This window comes from Mastomys coucha, unplaced genomic scaffold (assembly GCF_008632895.1).
Source record: "Mastomys coucha isolate ucsf_1 unplaced genomic scaffold, UCSF_Mcou_1 pScaffold6, whole genome shotgun sequence".
Lineage (NCBI taxonomy): Eukaryota > Metazoa > Chordata > Mammalia > Rodentia > Muridae > Mastomys > Mastomys coucha.
The window spans coordinates 24,956,795-24,977,282 of NW_022196912.1; the positions used below are offsets into that span (position 1 = coordinate 24,956,795).

General features: G+C 45.6%; 1 protein-coding gene across 2 annotated transcripts in view; it reads right to left on the reverse strand.

Annotated features, from left to right (window-relative positions):
* Nucleotides 1-20,488, reverse strand: part of Dpysl5 (dihydropyrimidinase like 5) — a 90,428-nt gene that overhangs the window by 43,565 nt on the left and 26,375 nt on the right. For both annotated transcript variants that reach the window (XM_031355331.1, XM_031355332.1), the window contains exon 2: nt 15,148-15,412. In XM_031355331.1, the coding sequence (XP_031211191.1) occupies nt 15,148-15,408 (261 nt within the window). In that variant the 5' untranslated portion in view covers nt 15,409-15,412. The remainder of the gene's footprint in view (nt 1-15,147; nt 15,413-20,488) is intronic.

The following is a 20,488-nucleotide window of genomic DNA, read 5'->3' on the forward strand; positions in this document are numbered from 1 at the left end:
TATTACCAACATATCCTAATCAATTGGAATCCAATAATATGAGGAATTGGAAATTTGTTGATTGTCATTCAGTGCTCTTTCTAATTTGGTAATTGGAGAAATAGGTCCAATATTGTACAATCTATATACACTGTCAGCTTGTTTGTTTGTGACAGTGTCTTGCTGTGTACAACATAAGGGTCTTGAAATCTTGCTTCTCCTATCTCAGCCTCTCTATTAGTAGTATTGTTTGTTTCATGTTTTTACACTATACTATGGTTTTCAGAACAACTTATATATTTCAAAGGTATTTATATACCCAAAAGAAACATAGACGATTAACTAGGGAGATGGCTTGTAAGAGAACAACAAAGTGAGACTGAATGCTTTGCTTGACATTTATAACTCTTGTATCAAGTTTGAAGAAGAGGACTTTATAAGTTACTCTTTCTCTGAGATGAATGCTTTTCCAAATTATCACAGCTAATGAACCAAATTCTTACCCTCACCTAATGTCTGTGCCACCCTCCAAAGCAGAACCATTGTTCATTGAAACAGTTGGTGAATGACTTTATGCATAGACCATCTTAATACCTACACCAGTTCTTAAATGAATGTAACGTGTTCTCTGTGGGCTGAGAATGCAGTCACTCACTCAAGTCAAATAGCTTTGACCATAGCAGGAAGTGTGTATCCAAAAATCGAGCCTACAATTCATTTCTTGGTGCAGCAGAACTATCAACTCTCAGCTTAGCTACGATGGAGGTAAAATCCTTTGGTGATGTGAGGGTCATTGAAATACAGCCTTATTACAATGAAACCCAATGTCTAAAAATTGTTCTTATTTTGGGCTTGTACCACAGTAAGAGCCAAGATTTTAAACTCTACTAAATACAAAACAAACAAAAAGACTTTATATATTCATGTTCATTTAAGAAAATACTAGTAGTGATGTATTATTTTTAAGTATACAGTTAATATGTTTGGAGTTATTTAAAATTTATATTAAGAAAAATGTATTTTCACTATTGCTGTAGACGAGCATCTACATAAGACTGTTAAATTGATTGTTGTTTTATATCAAACAACTTTTATAATACCTATTTTTATTGTTATAGTATTTTATAAATTTTAAGGAATACGACAAAAAAGATATTGTAGGTATTGAAGGGGGGTCTATGGGAGGAGTGGGGGAACAAAAGGGGAACAAGAATGTGATTCAATTCTATTTAATTAAAATAGGTTTTTAAATGTCAAAAAAAAGAACTTCAAAATAAAAAGCATTTTCCCTTTAAAAGTCATTGTTGAGGGTCCTGGAAGATGGCTCAATGAGGAAAGGGGCTTGCTGTGCAAGCATAAGGACCTGAGTTTGAATCCCAGGCCCCACATAGAAGTCAGTTACATCTGTATCCTAACATTTATGCAGGAAAAATGGGGAGCTGAAACAGCAGTATCCCCAAGAGTCCAGGGCTTGCAAGCTCAGTAGATGCAGCAGAAACAAAAGAAATTCATTTCATCAGCTATGGTGGTGTACACCTTTAATCCCAGCACCTGGGAGGCCAAAGCAGGTGGATCTCCATGAGTTACAAGCCAGTCTGGTCCATGTAGTGAGTTTGAGAACATCTAGGGCTACAAGACTTTGCCTCATAAAAGATATGACAAAAGAGCTGACACACCCAAGGTTTGTTAAAATTAAGTAAGCAACTTGAGAAAAATTTTTACAGAGCATATATCCAACAAAGGACTCATCACTAGACCACATAAACAACTCTTGCAACCTGATAAGAACCACCCTCCCATAACTCCATTAAAACTTGCAAAAGCCTTAAGACACTTCACCAAAGATACAAGTGGGCAGATGAGCATGGAAAAGTGTTTATCCACAATCATTAGAGAAATGCAAATTAATAGCACAATGAGACGCTGCACATATTAGAATGGCTCAAATTCAACAAACGGACCATCTCGAGTGACTGCAGAGCATCTGCTGGGAGGAGCATAAACTGTTTCAATCAGCATGGGAGCCAGTTTGATGATTTCCTAGAAAGGCAAACATATACCCACGGTGTGACTGAGACATTCCCTTCTAGGTACTTCCCAAAGGGAAATGATAGTGAGTGTCTGTACAAACATATAGACATGGGGGCTATAGTAGCTTTGTCTGCCATAGCCCTGACTTAATAATGCTAAGCCAGAAAATGTAACAAAGGGGGAGAGGAAGGATACATATTTCAACATCCCATTTACACAGAAATGCTCGGAAATACAAACTAACCTTTATCTACAGGGAGAAAAAGAAGGTCAGTGGAGACCTGGGATCAGAAAGAGTTGGAAAGATTACAAGGATATAAAGAAACTATGGAGCCGGGCAGTGTTGGCGCACGCCTTTAGTCCCAGCACTTGGGAGGCAGAGGCAGGCGGATTTCTGAGTTCAAGGCCAGCCTGGTCTACAGAGTGAGTTTCAGGACAGCAGGGCTACACAGAGAAACCGTTTCTTATATGAACTGGGATGCCATGTCAGTGTACAGTTTTCCAAAAGGTACTAAGCTGTATGCTTCAAAATGTGTACCTTCCATTTGAATATCTAATACCAAATGGTCAACTCTAAAACCGTATCTATTCAAGTAACACTATAAGGACTGAGCAGGCTTTATTTATATATTTAGGAACAGTGAGAGAGAGAGAGAGAGAGAGAGAGAGAGAGAGAGAGAGAGAGAGAGAGAGAGAGGAGAAAGAGAGAGAGAAGCAATTGTAGAAAAGGAGGCTTATAAATTTGAGAGAGAATAAAGTAGAAAGTATATGAGAAGCAAAGGGAAGAGAGAAAAATGATAAAATTATATTTTACCTTAAAAAATTTAAAATAAAAACATTTAGCTTACTGTATATTACTACCTCAATAAATGTGTTTTCCTTTTTTAAAGACTTATTTTTTATTTTATGTGTATGTTATTGTGCTTGCAGGTATGTCTGTCTATGTGAAGTACTGGCAGAGGCCAAAAGAGGGCATCACATCCCTTGGAACTGGACTTACTAATGGTTTTTGAGTTTCTAGGAATAAAACCCAGAACTAAACCCAGCTGGGTCTTGTGGTCCTTGAGACTTGAACTCAGGACTTCAGGAAGGGCAGCCCATGCTCTTGACTGCTGAACCACCTCTCCAGCCCAATTTGTTTTAAAGACATTGATACCTAATCATAAGCTCTATTGTCTGTACGTGCTCTCCCCAAGGAGAACAAGCTTGTTCAATTCTCAGCAGCCACATGGTGGCTCCCAGCTATCTATTAGGGGATCTCATGCTTTCTTTTGGCATGCTGATGTGCATGCAGCAGAGCACTCATGTATTAAATAAATAAATAAATAAATAAATAAATAAATAAATAAATAATCTTTTAGTAAAAGCAAGCTTCATTTGATTCTTAAGTATTACTTGAAAATACTATGGAACTTAAGTATAAAGAAAGGAAAAGCAGTTTTTGGATAGAGAGTAGATTAATTCACTCCCAATGTTGTTTTCCTGCTCTGTAATCGTGTGAGAGAGTAGAGGTTGCCTAAGAGCTAAGTGTCAGGCCACAGTGTTATCTTCTTATAGTCACTAGGTAAACATCCTCTAGGCGAAGTTTTTCTTGGCCTTGTGGTTTCTGAGGTGGCGTCTTGTGTGGCACCGCTGGCTTCAAACCAGCTATGTCCATGAGGCTAACCTTGAACTTCTCAATCTTTTTGCCTCTGCCTCCCAAGTGCTGGGATTGTGTGGTACTAGTTACTATGGGCAGATTATGCAGTACCAGGGATTGAACCCAAGGGTTTCATGCACGTCGGATAAGCACTGTATCAACTGAGCTACATCCCTAGCCTTTAAATAGAAGGATTCTAGAGGAACGGACGATGCAGTTGATGGTAGGGAACAAGAAGGCAAGGCTGGAACCTCCAACGGGATAGATTCAGTGTCTACACGCATGGCCATCCTAAAATATGCACTGCATGTTCAATATAGGATTATGGCAACTTCAGAGGTGGCTTCACAAAGCTTGGGAGGGCAGAAACTTGCAAGCAAGTGCTTCTTGGAGCTTTACATAAAGCCGTGTTAAATATTTTTGAGGAATTGGGGAGGTGGGTTAGTGTATAGAGTGTGTGTATATATACATATTGCAAATAAGCTGACCCGAGGTCAAACCCCTAGCATCCATGTAGAAACCAGGCACGGTTGCATGTGGCTATAACCCTAAGGGTGGGAAGTGGAGATAGTGGATCCTGAGACCTCGCTGGCCAGCCAGTCTAGTCAAAAATGAACTTCAGATGCAGTGAGAGACCCTAGGACAATAGAGAGGGACACTAGGCATCTCCCTCTAGCCTCCAAATCCACATGCTTGCACATGCACACACATCTATATATGTGCATCCACACATATACCACACATACAGAACACACACACGCCCATGAAATCTTTAGTAAAAATATAAAGGCTTCAAGAAAAGAATAAATAAGAAAACAGCAGCATTTATAAGCAACAGGGATCACTGAAGTACACACAGGACTGTCTTTCTTTTAAATTTTAAAAACTGTATTTGTGTGTGTGGGGGGGTGTGCCTTGGCTGGAGGTCAGAGGACAACTTTTGGGAGGCAACTCTCTCCTTGTGCCAAGTGGCTCTCAGGGATAGAACTCTGGCAGCAAGTACTTTTACTGGTTGAGACTTCTCACCAGCTCTTTTTTTTCCCCCCTAAACTTTCTGAGGGTAAGTGGAAAGCTTGTATTGGGTCTGAAAGCTTCTTAAGCTGCACATGGGTATGTTAAGCTCTACACTCTACTCTGATCTCCAGACTTTAAAGATGCAATTATCTCTCTGTACTGATAAATTTTCTGCAAACACTCTTTATTCTGGAAGCAAAGAGGAGGTCAGAACAGAAGGTCATTTCTGATCACAGATGTAAGAATTTTGTAAGAAATGACAGCTCTCCCTCACACTTGTTCTACAAAGGCTCTGCCTGGCTTTACTACATTTTGGACAGCCAATCAATGTGCAGGCAGACTGAAAACTGCCAACAAAGTTTTGTTAAACAGGATACGCTACTAGTACAAATAGAATCCAATTTTTCAGTTCCTAACTGATACCTAAAGTTTTAATGCCTGTGCTCATGAAAGACTGCCAACGAGCTGGTTTCCTTCCTTCCTTCCTTCCTCCCTCCCTCCCTCCCTCCCTTTTCTTTCTTTCTTTCTTCTTATTTTGTTTTGTTTTATTCTGTTTTCTTTTTCAAGACAGAGTTTCATTTCCGTGTAGCCCTAGCTGTCCTGAAAATTGCTCTGTAGATCAGGCTGGCCTCAAACTCAGAGACCCACTTGCCTCTACTTCCCAAGTACAGGCATTTAAAGGTATGCACCACTCCTGCCCAACAAGTCAGTTTTCAAAGCTCTGCCTTCAGTCAGCACAATCAATATATATTTCACAAATGCTTATTTAATGCTTAATAAGCACCAAGTGCTCATTTAAGTTCTTTACAAATAGTAACTCAATAAACGTAAATGAAGGGCCATCATAAATCTCCATTTTCCAGGCAAGGACATCGAGCGGCCAAGAAGACACTAACTTGTGCAAATCCCAGTCTGTGAAGGTGGGGCTGACGTCAGGCTTGGGCAGCGTGCCTCGGCTCTGGTCTTAACTACTACACTGAGCTGACAATCAACTGTTGTGTGGGTGTCTGTTGGGTGGTAAAAGCTGTGAGTCTTTGGGCAATCACAGACCAAACACAAACCACGGTTTCTGGTCCCCGGAGTCTCTTCTACCTGGCTGAGAGACAAATTTGACTCAGGAGGCAATCTCAAACCCCAGAGGGTAAATAACTATAGCTGTGAGTAAAGCAGGCTGGACCTAATCTACTGCAGGAAGGACTGAGGAAGCTGCCACAGATGGGCAGGAAGCAGCTTGGCTGTGAGGGGTGGACAGGTAAAGCATGGTCAAGGTATGAGGTATTCAGAGTGAAGATTTAGAAATCTAAATTCAAGGCTTTAGACAACCGGGGAGCCCCAGTGGTAACTAAAGCTGGAATGTGGTCACAGCAGAGACGGGGCTGCGTGAAGGGCTGGAGTGACTTTTGGCTTTAAAAATGTATGTTAGGGGCTGGAGGGATGTCTCAGGGGTTAAATGCACTCATTGCTTTTGCAGGGGACTAGAGTTCTAGTCCTAGCACCCCCACGGTGACTCCCAACCTGCAACGCCAGTTCCATAAAATCCAATGCTCTCTTCTACCCCACCTCACTGACACCAGGCATGCACCTGGTACACTAATAAACATATAGGCAAAGTCCTCACACATAAGAACACGAACAAGTCTACACTTGATCTCAGCTGTGAAGCGATGAATAAATAAATCTAATTTAAATTTTTTGAAATGTATTTGTACAGTCTTATTTATCTCTGTGCTTGTGTGTGCACCAGTGTGTGTGCACCAGTGTGTGCGTACCACCAGTGCACTCACTCATTGTGTAGAGGCCAGAAGTCTCTCTCCACTGCTCTTCACCCCACTTTTTGAGACAAAGTCTCTCAATGAACCCTGGAGCTTGCCATTTTGGATAGACTGGCCTGGCCAGCAACCTCTCAGGACACATCTGACTCACCCCAGCACTGGGGTTACAAGTTTGTGCTGCTGTGCCTAGGTTTCATGTGAGGATTGAGAAGCAGAGTCAGGTCTTCAGACTGTAGTCGCCATGCTGTCTCCCCAGCACAAGGAGAGCATCATTCAAAAGTTTTAAGTAGTTAGCAAAACTGGTGAGCAGAGCAGAGGGCTGTGGCAATAGGGGAGCTATGATTGTGTATGTAAGGCTTGTGGCAGAAGAATTATAACTGAGCTCACAGTGACACACACCCTGGCACACGCACCCTTCCATGGAGGAAGCAAGGGATCCAGCAAAGGTGGCACCCTGTTTTCCAGAAAGGAAGTCAGCTCTTTAAGTGGACCTCAGTTAACTAGGTGAACCTATCCCAGGTCAGGGCTTATCCTGATGGTACAGGTTTTGGCTAGGGATTTGAGGACAGAGGAGGATTTGAGATGAGAGCGGCTTTGAAGACAGAGTGGGGCATGAGGCAAGGTATTGCTGCTAGCCTCTAGAGAGCTGAGACCAGCCTTCCATCAAGAGCCAACAAGAACAGGAACCTCAGCCTTCTCCAGCCACAAGAAATGAGATCCTACAACTAGCATGAGACCTTGGCAGAGCACCCTAAGCTCTGGCCACGCCTTGATGATAGCCTGTGACACTGTGGGTGGCAGAGGACCTGGGACCGAACCTCCACCGACCAAGTAGCTGATGAATGGTTATTGTAAACTGAGATCAATACAATAATTAGTTACACAGAACAAAATTAGCATAACTCCTTGCAAGTGGACCAGCCACCCCTAGAAAGGGTGAAAGGATTTCTTCCAGGTGCGGAGACAGCAAAATAGAAAGCAGGGGCTGAGCTATGCTGATTCCAACCAGTATAGCCAGGCCACAGGGGTGGCAGGCAGCCAGGGGGGGCAGCATCGTGTGGCAGCAGCTGAACTAGGAAAAGGAGCCGGGTTGCTGCCCAAAGAAGGCCAGTGAAGGTGCCAGGATGGCAGAGCAAGAGACACAGGCAGCAGGAATATTTAAAAGGGCAGAAGAGGGGCCAGAGAGACCGGCTCTGTAGTTACAGAGTGCTGCTGCCCTAGAGGAGGACCAAGTTCAGTCCCTGACACCCACAGCCGGTAACTCCAGTGCCAGGGGATCCTGTGCTCTCTTTTGGCTTCAGTGAGTAACACACACATACACGCACGCACGCACGCACACACACACACACACACACACTAAATCCTCAAAGATTGTATAACCTTTCTGTGCCGAGGCAGCCAAAGTAAATGGACCTTTCTTCAAGGAACCACAGACATCAGAGATGGCCTGCCTTGAGGCTAACACTTATTTGACATGTGTCCTGTCCAAAGCATTTGTTGTGCACTAACTCACTAACACCCCCTAAGCACCACCCTGCCCCCAAGTGCTGTCATCCACATGATCTGAACACAGGGATAGATTAGGCTGCCATCTTGGGTGGGTAGAGGGCTCCACGACTGGTCTGAAGTCTGTCGGTTCTGTGATATCCTCATCTGGTCCAGGCAATTTAAAAGTCATGCAGTGCCAAGGAAATTATCTGTGTGTGGTCAATTAAGAGGCTATACAGTTGTCCAAAGAGATGTCTGTTTTAAAGCAGCGGTTCTCAACCTTCCTAGTGCTCCAACCCTTTAATACAGTGTTTGATGTTTGTGGTGGACATAAAATTATTTCATAGTTACTTCATGAATATAATGTTGCTACCGTTATGAATCATAATATAAATATCCAATACGCAGGGTATTTAATGAGTGGTCCCTGCGAAAATGTTGTTGACCCACAGATTGAGAACCACTGGCTTAAGGAGTTCCTAAAAGCATTAGTGGGGAAAAAGAAAAGACTTAATTCTTCCAGGTGTAGTGGCACACGCCTTTCATTTCAGCACTTGGGAGGCAGAAGCAGGTGGATCTCTGAGTTCCAGGACAGCCAGGGCTGTCTGTTCTGGTTAGCTTTGGGCATGGGCAGATGTTTGTGGCATTCCTTCCTCCTCTCTCAGTCCCTATGCCAGTGGGAAATGGAATTACACCACTCCAAAGGTCTCTCCCAGCTTTGTATACGGATAAGGAAAACGTGGGTTTAGGAATATCAGTTAAATTAACAAGACCAGGTGGGTCTGAATCCCCACAGGCAGGAAGCATTACTGTAGTACTTAAAAGACTAGAGAAACATTATTTCAGCCAGAGTTTGCCAGAAACTGGAGTTAAAGAAAAAGAAGGAAAGCAATAAGCAGCCATTTAAAAAGGTTTAATTCCAAGAGAGCAAACTTCAGAGGCAGAAACAGTTTGCCCAGTGAGTAAATGGGCTCCTTGAGAAGGATGTTGGCAAGGCTGAATGCCTAGGGGAGTTCATTTAGGCATTGGAGCCTGGCATATCTCAGGACCCTGCCAGATAGGATCCTCTGTAGTGGGAGATGGAAAGGGAGGGCAAGGACCCTCCCCACTGGAGGCAGAATGTAACAGGACATTTTAGGTCCATTTAAAAGCCCCTAAGCCTGCCAAAGACCTGCCAGGCACTTTCCCATAGGCTGAGCGTAAAAACTTCTTCATGGTGACTTTTCCAGGGGAGGTGACCTCTGTGACCTGAAAGCCCTGGGCACAGGAAGATGTCTCTGGGGCCTCCAAGAAGAGGGCCAGTCCCACCAATACTCTGATGACTACTCTAACCAGCTGCCCACTTCTCTATAATGATTTCTGCAAAGAACATATATATAGAAAGGTAGAATTCAGTGCCAGGGGTGCTCAGAAAGTATAGGGTGGCAAGCTTAGACTAGGGCTTGGGCCTCCCTCTAGGGGCCTGCCATGTGAGTGGAGAAACAGATGTAGATAAGATTGGCAGGCAGATATGCTAACAAACAGAATTCAGCTGTGAGCCTTGGCACTCGAGGCAAGGCCAGTCAGATGGGCATCAGAGCACAGTGCCATTCCAGATAGCCAAGTTCCAGTCTTCCTGCCAGCACTTAGAATCACCAGGATACCTTGAACAAAAATATAGATGAGGGACGGGGAGATCTGACTTAATTGGTCTGGGCTAGGGTCTGATACTGGCACCTGTTAAAAATTCCCCGAGTGGTTCTACTGAAAGTTGCTTCCAAGGACTAAAATACTCTCAGCGTAGGCTCTAGTTCTTTTTTTTTGGGGGGGGGGGGAAGAGGCATGAGAGGCACACAGGGGGCACATGTCTTTAATTCCAGCACTTGGGAGGCAGAGGCAGAAGCAGATGGATCTCTGTGAGTTTGAGAGTCCAGTATGGTCTATAGAAAGAGTTCCAGGACAGCCGGGGCTGCTACACAGAGGAACCCTGCTCAAAACACAAACTAACTAACCAGCTTGGGAAGATGGCTCAGTGGTTAAGAGCACTAGCTGCTCTTTCAGAGGACCCAGGTTCAATTCCCAGTTCACAAATGGCAACTCACAGCCACTTTTAATTCCAGTTCCAAAAGACTCACAGATATACATGTAGGGGACACACACACACACACACACACACACACACACACACAAAACACACTTTTTTAATTAAAGAAAAAAAAAGAATGATACTGATTATTTCACCTGGCCATGAAAAGCACTGATTAACAACAAACACCCATATGATATGCTTGGTGGCATAATATGAGTCACAAGAGGACAGTCCCAACCTTTAATACACACGATTGGGTTGCCGGATGTTTCTTTCCCTACATCTGCCTCCCCACAGTGGGAAACGGCCTTCAGGAATGGGATCTGTGCTATTGCCGGTAGCTGGTACTAGAGGGGAAGCCTGTAGGTTGGAGGCCGGGAGGTGGTGCCTGGGGCAGGCAGGATAACAGTGGATCAAGTGATGGGGCTGTGGGTGGGGGAGCAAGGCAGAGCCTGTCTCCGGCTTGCTACAATGCTGGAGAGATTTCCCTTCAGACCCAGCACAATGGAGGCCCAGATGTCCCTGGCAAAGCCAGACTTCCAACTATTTTTTTTTCCGGTCTCCAAACATCGAGCATGAAAACTTTGAGGAGGGCATGCATTGGGGTGCAGGGTTTAAGACCCAAGTGGGTCTAACAAGCAGGAAGAGATGCAGCTTGATCCCTCCCTCTCTGTTGTCGGATCACTCCGGAGCTTTTCCTCTGGACTGTGATTCTATTATAAACCTGGATCCTCACAGTCAATCGGCCTTTTTGATTTGAGCTAAGCAGATTCCTGGCATCCATCCCAGGTGCACATAACAGCCTCTGCATGAAGGCCAAAGCTGCATTAAAACCCTCAGGCATGGGCTGGAGAGATGGCTCAGTGGTTGAGAGCACTGACTGCTCTCTTCCAGAGGTCCTGAGTTCAATTCCCAGCAACCACATGGTGGCTCACAACCATCTGTAACTATATGACAGTGTATATTAAATAAATAAACTTAAAAAAAAAAGCCCACAGGCAGTACTAACAGGAGAGCATTTCTTCTACCAGGGACCAGTGGAGATCAGAATACTTGCTGTAGGAACTGCAACTGGAGGGCAGATGTGGAGCCTAAGTGACGGAGTCTGCAGGGAGATGGTCCCTTCTTGGGAGACCTGAGGCAGAACTTCTGAGGAGGTCAGGGAATTTGTTTTCTGAATGGTAGACAGTAGGCATGCTGGGGCACAGAAGCTTTCTCAGGGGATGGGTATAAAACATTCATTTAGAGGCTAGTGAGACGAGTCAGCAGGTATTTGCCATACAATTCTGGCAATGTAAGTTTGGTCCCTGGAACCCAGGTAAAGGTGGAAGGAGAGAACCCATAACATCCGTGTTGTCCTCTCATCTCTACATGCACATAACACACACACAAATACACACACATTTAGGTGTCGCTGTCACCAGGAGCCAAAATGGCTTGGAGGAAGGGCACCTATGATTTAAATTCTCAACAATGCATTACACAGAGTGTGGGTGTCTGCAGAGGCCCGAATTTGAAGAACTGAAGCCTTTAATCCAACAGGGGTCTTTGTATGTTCTTTGGTATTTTCTGTCCTAATGGTTGAGCAGCCTGGAAAAGATCAAGGGTTCCCTTCCACCTTGCACAGAAAGCCTGCGCACAGAATTCCTCATCAGCTGTAAAGAGCTGAAGGCTCTCAGGGGAAAAACCTGTCTCTCCTGGCTAATGAAGCTCCTGCCATAGACAGTGTAGAAAAGAGGACAGAGAAGGCCGGCCTGATTTCTTCGAGGCTGGTAGAAAGCACAGTGACAGGGTAGTGTCTGCACTAAACGTCTCCCAAAAGGAGAGGCGGCAACCAGCAAGCTATAAGGTTTGGCTCCAGGACTGAGCATACTACAGAATGGGTCCAAAGGCTGACTTGAGTAGTTATCAGCCATGTCAAGGTGAATCACTGTGCCTCCTATACTACCTGTAAGTTGTCTTACCAGTCTGGAAGCTATTGGGCAGTGTACTGGCTGGTTTTGTGTGTCAACTTGACACAGGCTGGAGTTATCACAGAGAAGGGAGTTTCAGTTGGGGAAGTGCCTCCATGAGATCCAGCTGTGGGGCATTTTCTCAATTAGTGATCAAGGAGGTAGGGCTCCTTGTGGGTAGTGCCATCCCTGGGCTGGAAGTCTTGGGTTCTATAAGAGAGCAGGCTGAGCAAGCCAGGAGAGGCAAGCCGATAAGGAACATCCCTCCATGGCCTCTGCATCAGCTCCTGCTTCCTGACCGGCTTGGGTTCTAGTCCTGACTTCCTCTGGTGATCAACAGCAATGTGGAAGTGTAAGCTGAATAAACCCTTTCCTCTCCAACTTGCTTCTTGGTCATGATGTTTGTACAGGAATAGAAACCCTGACTAAGACAGGCAGTATCTACAAATACTGAACATGTCTGTGAACCGTATCATTACCTGACAATCACATCCCCAGGGATACGCACAGTGTTGTGTATACATGTGCTTGCTGAAAGGCAGTCACGGAAACATCTATGGCGACAGTATTTGTAGTGGCCTCCCACTGGAAGGCCAGAGATGCTCACTGACAGGAGAGTGGATGTGTTCTGTGTGGAATGCCGCAAAGCCAGGACACTCAACTAGTCAACAACTTGGAAAGAGTTTTGAGTGAAAGAATTACTGGATTTCATTTATATAAAATACCTTAGGTAAATACTCAAAACCAGCTGGGCAGTGGTGGTGCATGCCTTTAATCCCAGCACTTGGGAGGCAGAGGCAGGCAGATTTCTGAGTTCGAGGCCAGCCTGGTCTACAGAGTGAGTTCCAGGACAGCCAGGGCTACACAGAGAAACCCTGTCTCGAAAAACCAAAAACCAAAACAAAAACAAAAACCAAAAAACCCCTCAAAACCAATATACCAAATATATACTAAAAACTATTGACTCAACTGATTTGGGTCTGTTTACTTATTTATTTATTTATTTATTTATTTATTCATTCATTCATTTTGAGACAGGTCTATCTAATGTAGTCTGGGCTGACCCAATTCTACAAAGCCTCAAATTTGCAACAGTCCTCCCATGTCAGTCCCTCAAGTGCATGTCCCCCACCCCTTGGCTCTTGTACACTTTACATAATGAGTGATATGACTTATGGATAACACTCTGTTATTACATTTTTGAAAATTCTGTAGTATCTGAAGTTAGGATAGTGGTTAGCCCTGGTGGAGACTGGGTGGGGCATCTGGGTCTTGGTTCATTGAAAATGAGCTGGTGACCGGAGCAGGATCAGGTGTGGCAACTCAGGGTGCTTGGACACAGCTCTGTGTGTACATTGTACCTTAATAAAGTTGACAATGAAAATAGCCACAGACAGTTGGATGGTGGTGGCTCACCTTCAATCCTAGCAATTAGGAAGCAGAGATAGATGGATCTCTGAGTCCCAGGAAAGCCAGGACAAATCAGAGAAACCTTGCCTCGAAAAACTAGGAAGGAAGGAAGGAAGGAAGGAAGGAAGGAAGGAAGGAAGGGGGGAGGGAGGGAGGGAGGGAGGGAGGGAAGGAGAGAGGGAGAGAAGGAGGGAGGGGAGGAGGGAAGAAGGGAGGGGGAGAAAGAGGGAGAGGCCTGGCCTGAGTGCTCAAGGTGGTGACTGGATATACTTATTGACTTTAAGAAGAGCCCCAAGTGCCACCACAGCATCCCAGAAAAAGGACCCCAAGTTTACGAGGATGGGGTCCCCTATCTCACTAGTGAAACACCACCTGTGGAATGCAGGGATGTTCTTAGAACAGACGTCAGAGTGTCAACTCCCTTCTCAACTCCAAGATGTCTGTTGCTTTCTCTTCCCCAGGCTGAGAGTCCTCAGAGCCTCTGCTCAGAGGTCAGGCAGAGAGGCTCTTGTGACCAGTCCCAGCGAGGTCCTCCAAGTATCTATCCTGCAGTCCCGGGTATGTTTTTACCCCAGGGAGAGCTCTAGGTCATCTGCCTTGCATAGACAGGTCTATAGGGCTGTCTCTCCAGAGCCCAGCCTCTCCCATCTCTAAAGCCCTAGCCAGAATCCTCAAGGTGAGCTTGGGGGGACCTGTCAGTTGCTGCTTAGCAGCAGGAACACCTGAGCCCCAGGAAAATGAATCTCACAGGCAGAGTCCTGAGCTTAGAGAATTTAAGGTGCAGGACCATGGGGAGCGGGGATTTGGGGCTGCAGGCCTGAGTAGGACATAGAACTGCAGGCATAGGGCTAGAAACTGGTGTATCCTTTTCACTCAGGAAGCGTTAGAGGTGAGACCTCCAAATCAGAGTCTCTGAGAACTGCAGCCATGGCAAGGACTTGTGTTCCAGCTCCACCGTGACTCTAAAACCTGATAGGTATAGAGATCCACGTGGATGAGCAATGTTCTCGTATTCACTGGGCAACCATTTGTAGGCAGATTCTCTAGCTCCAGTCAGAACCAGGCTTGGAGGCTCATACCCAACATTGGAGGCTGAGGCAGGAGGACTGTCTTGAGTTAGAGGACAGCTCACGCTACAGAGTAAGCCCCAACTAAAAAAAAAAAAAAAAAGAAAAAAGCAGGGCATAACGAAGAATGGCACACACCTTTAATCCAAGCACTCAGGAGGCAGAGGCAGGTTGACTGCTGTGAGTTCGGGGCAGCCTGGTCTGCAGAGTGAGTTCCAAACTAGCCAGGGCTACATTGTAATACCCTGACTCAAAAACAAATGAACAAAACTATGGAGAATTATAGAAGATAGCTATTTTTCATTCACACTTTCTCCCATTTGAAACATCAAGAGGTGACTTAACAATCTGTCACAGACATTGGAGACTTAATTTAGCTTACCATGCATAAACAAGTCTACCAAATTAACAAACACAGCAATAAACACCAGCTGATTCTCAGCTTCCCCTAGGTCTGTGTTACGGGACATAAAAACGCAAAAGTAACGTCAGGCCCTGCTCAGTACATGGGTGGTTCAACCAGTGAAACAGATGTACGTACTTCGTCCCTTAAATGATCTAGGATGTTTAGCTGAAATCTCTAGTCTAGCTAGTACATCGATCCCTAGAAGAACTCCCCTTCCTGGAGCAGTCCTGGGGAGCACTGGTTCACGTGGGTCTCATCCGGAGCAGTCCCAGAGCAGGATAAAGCAACAAAGAGAAAGCCACTTTGGGTACAAAGCGTTACCTTGGTCCCATGGTAGAAGTCGTCCACACACGTGGCGTTCATGAAGGTCTGGTGGAAGTGGGTGCTGGTGTCAATCCCTCCAGGGATCACCAGTTTCCCGGTGGCGTCAATCACTTTGGCCCCACCAGGGATCATGAGCTCACGGCCCACCTGCTGGATGATGCCATTCTCAATGTAGACATCCGCCTCGTGGGTACAGTCATCGTTCACCACCTTGCCTCCCTTGATGAGAATCCGCACGCTGGCTGAATTGGCAAGCATGTTCCTATGGAAGGTAAGCGGGAATCTGGTTAAGGGAATGTCACCCAGTGGCATTTCAGAGTCACTAACGCCCACCTCTTTCTGTCAGAGTTCAGTTCCATAGCCAGGGTGAGCAGGGATGGGGAGCCTGAAAAACACTGGTCCTGTGGGAAGCTTTAACCAAGGGCCTTTCCCTGACCTCAGAGAGGGTTTTATCTGGAATCTGGGCGGGGGGCGGGGACTGGGACTTACAGAAACATCACTTAGATGTGTACAAGTGCACGTGCATGTGTGAAAACATATGTGGAGGTCAGAGGTCAACCTTGGGCATTACTCCTCAGGCACTGTGCAGTGTCTCCCTTTTCTTTCTTTCTTTCTTTCTTTCTTTCTTTCTTTCTTTCTTTCTTCTTTTTTTTTAATCTTTTTCAGTTTATTTATTTTATTATGTGTATGAATGTTTTGCCTACATATGTGTATGGGTGCCACATGTGTGCCTGGTGTCCAAGAAGGTCAGAAGAGGGTTGTAGGATCTCATGTAACTTGAGATAAGGATAATTGTGAACCACCATATGGGTGCTGGAATCAAAGCCTGGTCCTCTGGATGAGCATCCAGTGCTGGCACCAATAAGCCGTCTCTCCAGCCCCATGTACCATGTTTCCTGACATGTCCGTGTTTCACCTTGAGCTTCCCAATTAGTTGAGGCTGGCTGGCTGGTCGGCAGGGCCCAGCATTCTCCTGTCTCAGCCCTCCAGTTCTGGGATTAGCAGGGTGCATTACCACACCCAGCTTCTCCCATGGATGCTGGAGACTGAACTTAGGCCTTTGTGCTTCTCCAGTAAGCTCTGTGCTGGCCGAGCCACCTTCCCAGCCCGAGACATTGCTCTTTACCGTTTTAAAATGCTATCTGAATGCATACAGCTCTGAAGTCCTAGACATTGCTCTTTACTGTTCTAAAATGCTATCTGAATGCACACAGCTCTGAAGTCCTAGCTGGCTGTGAACTTCTGTTCTTTCCAAATTATGTCCCAAGTACTGGGATTACCAGTATGTAATTTATGCCAGCTTGCTTATGAAACATTTTCATACCTACTATCTAATTTTATTTCCAAAATTTCACTGGGAGCCATATTTTTATAGGTGAGAAAGCTGAAATTGCTAAGATGTTTTTGACTACCACATAGCCAGGTCAACCAAACTGGCTTATGTGACCAGTATCTCTCTAGCCCTCCATAGTGTAGAAGGGCATGTCTTAAAGAGTCACATTCTCCAAACCCTACAGTTGTCTAACTCTTTGTATAGAGTCAATGGCCCTCATAGCCCTGGGTAGGTCTCAAAAGAACCCATGAAGTCTTGGGAGCTGACTGCGGAGTAACCTTGTTTAACTGAAAAACCCCTATGACCTACAGCTAAGCACCCAGAGATTGAAGTCTGGAAACTTATTTTTTTTCTTGAAACAGGGTCTCACTATATGTAGCCTTAGATGGCCTGGAAATCACTCTGCAGACCAGAACACAGAGGTTCATCTACCTCCGCCTCCCAAATGCTATGATAAAGGCGCATGCTGCTATGCCCAGCTTTAAATTCACTTTCACACATGGTAAATGTCTCATCCTTCAGGACTGATTCTGCTGTCCTCTCTAGGAAGTTGCTGCCTCTGACACTCCCTGTAGCTTCTACAGACAAGAGTGCTTCCACGGCACTGGATTCTACACCCACGGATAGCCTGAGGCTTCATAGCAGAAGCTCATCGACTGAATGTCGCCTTGAATGTCGCCTCTTCCCTTCCCTGTGTCTAGTAGAGGCTATGTGTATTTACTTGGTTGCTGTTGCTGTGATAAACACCTCGGTCAAAAGACACTTGGGGGAGAAAAGGGTTTATTTCAGCTTACAGCTTACAGTCCACCATGAAGGGAAGCCAAGGAGGAGCTCAAGGCAGGAACCGGGAGGCAGGAGCTGAAGCAGAGGTCATGGAGGAGCACCACTTCCTGGCTTGCTGTTTCCTTTCTCAGTCAGCTCAGGCCCACTTGCCCAGAGGCAGCACTACCCAAGATGGACTGGGCCATTCTATATAATTAGCAATTAAGAAAATGTCTCACACACACACACACACACACACACACACACACACACACACACACACGCCCATGTGCCAATCAATTTCTCAGTCGGGGTTCCCTCTTTCCAGGTAAGTCAAGCAGACAACTGAAACTCGCTAGGATACAGGAACCTAGAGAGTAAATGGTGAAGGGCCTCAGCTACTAACAGTACTCTGAAGCAGCCAACTCAGCTTAAAGTGTGATCAGGAGACCGGCTCCAGAAGTTTCTGGGACATCTGTCAATCTTGGACACAGCAAACTACCATAGAGTGAAGGAGACAACACATTTCCTCTCCTCTTCCCCAGTCTGTTTTGCCTGCCACCAAGCAAGTCACAAGCAGAAGTTTCATGGGATCTATGTGTTTGGTTTCTGGACAGGGATTGAGGTGCATGTTTTACATATTAAAGCAGACCTGGCCTCCAAGTTTTCCTAGCATCCCTCAGCCCCTATATGGCATAACCTGTCCCCAACCCTGAACTTTCCAGCCCAGGGGATGGGCTGCCTTTCCCCCAGAAGTTCTTCCCTATATAATTCAGACATTTTGGTCTCCTTCTCTCTCTCTGCTCTTTTTCCTCTTTCTCTTCCCCACTTCTCTCCCCCCATGGTGACTTCCCTGGCTCAGGACCTTGGGGCCAGTGAATTTGCCAGAGAGCAGATTTCCAATAAACCTGCCTTTAATATAATCTAATATGGCTTGAATTGGCTCATTTGACCATCACTGTGCAAGAAACAGCTCTTGCAAGAGTAACCAGCAACCTGTATTGTGCAGCTTGCTCTCCTACACAGTTGTTAGAGCAGGAGTCTCCTGGTTTTGTCATGTGTGAAAACAACCCCCAAGAGAGGATCCAGGGCCCCCTAAGCCTGGCCACCAGGTGCTCCTCAACCGTTGGGGAGTCTGGCAATCAGGAGCTGTTGCCCTGGGGAATGCCAGGGACAAAAGACAGGTGGCTGGGGGTGACAGCTGTGACCCTTGAACATCTGCTCCCTGAAAGGTATCATTCTGACCCCTGGAGAGAAGAGGTCTTTCTCCCCAGTGAGAGGCACTGACAAATGGGCCTCGGGAGGAAGCTGACATAGAGGGACTGGGGAGATGGGGACAAGCAGGGTGTCTAAGGCCAGACACATATTACAGAAGCTTTTATCCCACACACTGGACACTGGAGTCTTAACTTTATAATAATCTGAAAAGGGGTTTGGTTCTCAGGTGATGGAAAAAACTATTCTGGTCAAATCCTTCCTTTCGCCTTCTCTCCTTCTCTCTCATTATAAAGCCAGGTCTGTGTGTGGAGAAGAAGGAACAGGTCCAGTTTTTGTGACAAGATGGTGGTGGTGGTAGGGCAGAGGGGATGAGGTGCAAATACATAACCCTTGCCTTTCCAAGCGGCATTAAGGCTCACAAATACTGCAACCCTGCCACATATTCATATTCATGTTTTAAAGGACAGTTCTGGTTTGCCTCGACACTCACAGCGCCTATGTGCAGGGCAGGAAACCTGGAGGGATGTGATGGGAATAACTTACAGGAGGTACAGAGCTCCGCTCTGAGCTCTGCCACCTAAATCAAAAGGCAAGGGCACAGGGCTGTCAGGACATTAATATCATGAGCCCAACCCTTACTGTGCAACCCTGCCAAGAGCGAATACGACAGAAAGTGTCAGCCTCAGTTGAACAGGAAGAAACAGAAGTTTGAAAGTACGGGGATTGGGGAAGGGATATACTTCAGATTCAGGATGGGCAAACTGAAGGGAAGTTAGTGGTGGGAGCACAGCCCAGGTGATTGCTAGATTCTTCATAATTCCAGTATTTTCAAAGTGTTATTCAATAAACTTGTATTTTTTTTTTTACAATAGGAACATTCATATGTTTGCTTCAGTTTTGTTGTTTGGGCTTTTGTTGTTTTTGAGACAGGGTCTTTCCGTGTAGCTCTGGCTGAATTGGAACTTCCTATGTAGACCAGGCTTTGAACTCTCAGAGATCCATTTGCCACTGTCTCCAGAGTGCTGAGATTAAAGGCTTTTTCTTTTTTTTTTCTTTTTCTTTCTTTCCTTCTTTTTAGTTACAAAGAAGCGAGGAAGAAAGTGAGCTGGTCCAGGCAGCTGGCAGGATCCGGCCCATGCCATCCTTTCTCAGAAGCAGAGCCATTACTATTCATAGGATCCAGCATTCCCTCCCCTTCTTTCAGACTCGGGGTTGTCATTATCTCAAAAACAGATCTTTCCCCTACTTCCCAGCGGACATCCCTGAAGGCAAAGGTAGCTGGCCCTGATCCTTCCCCTGAAGAACAGCAGGCAACCCTACACTTATCCTGGTCTGGAGATACTACTTCTACAGCACTGGCCAGTCTTGGATAGTCAGGCTGGACTGTACACTTAGAACACCGGAAAGGAAATTCCTTCACTCGGGAGGGAGCTGTTGTTGATACTATGCATACAACATCAGCATCTGAACCACAGGAAGGCCTTGACAGGTCCCTGAGCCTGAGGCATTGCTGTCCCTGACATGACACCTCCCCCCTGGTGTCAACAACACACATATACTCAGGATTTCATCCATGTCCTATGTCTCTCAACCCTCACCTGTATACACTGAATTCGGCCTTAACCTCCAGGAGCAGATGGCAGTATCTGGAAATGTCTTTAAAGTTAAATGAGGCTAAAAATAGGGTGGAAGCCTGACCTGATGGGATTGATGCTCTTGTAAGAAGAGAAGCCAAATGGTCTTTTTCTCTTTTTCTTTCTAAAGATGTTAAAAACTAAAAATAGAGAGCTATACAAAACCACAGTAAGAAGGTAGCCATCTACCAGCTAGGGCAGGCCCTCCCTGAACAACAGACTTTCCGCCTCAGAGCTAGAGGAGAGTTAAGTTTGCAGTTTACTCCACCCAGCATTTTGTTATAGCATCGCTGGCATACAAATATGAATGCACACACTCATAGCCTTAAGCGGTGCTGCCAATATGGGAGTCGGATGATCTAGCCTCCCGATCTGCAGCTGCCAGTGGAGC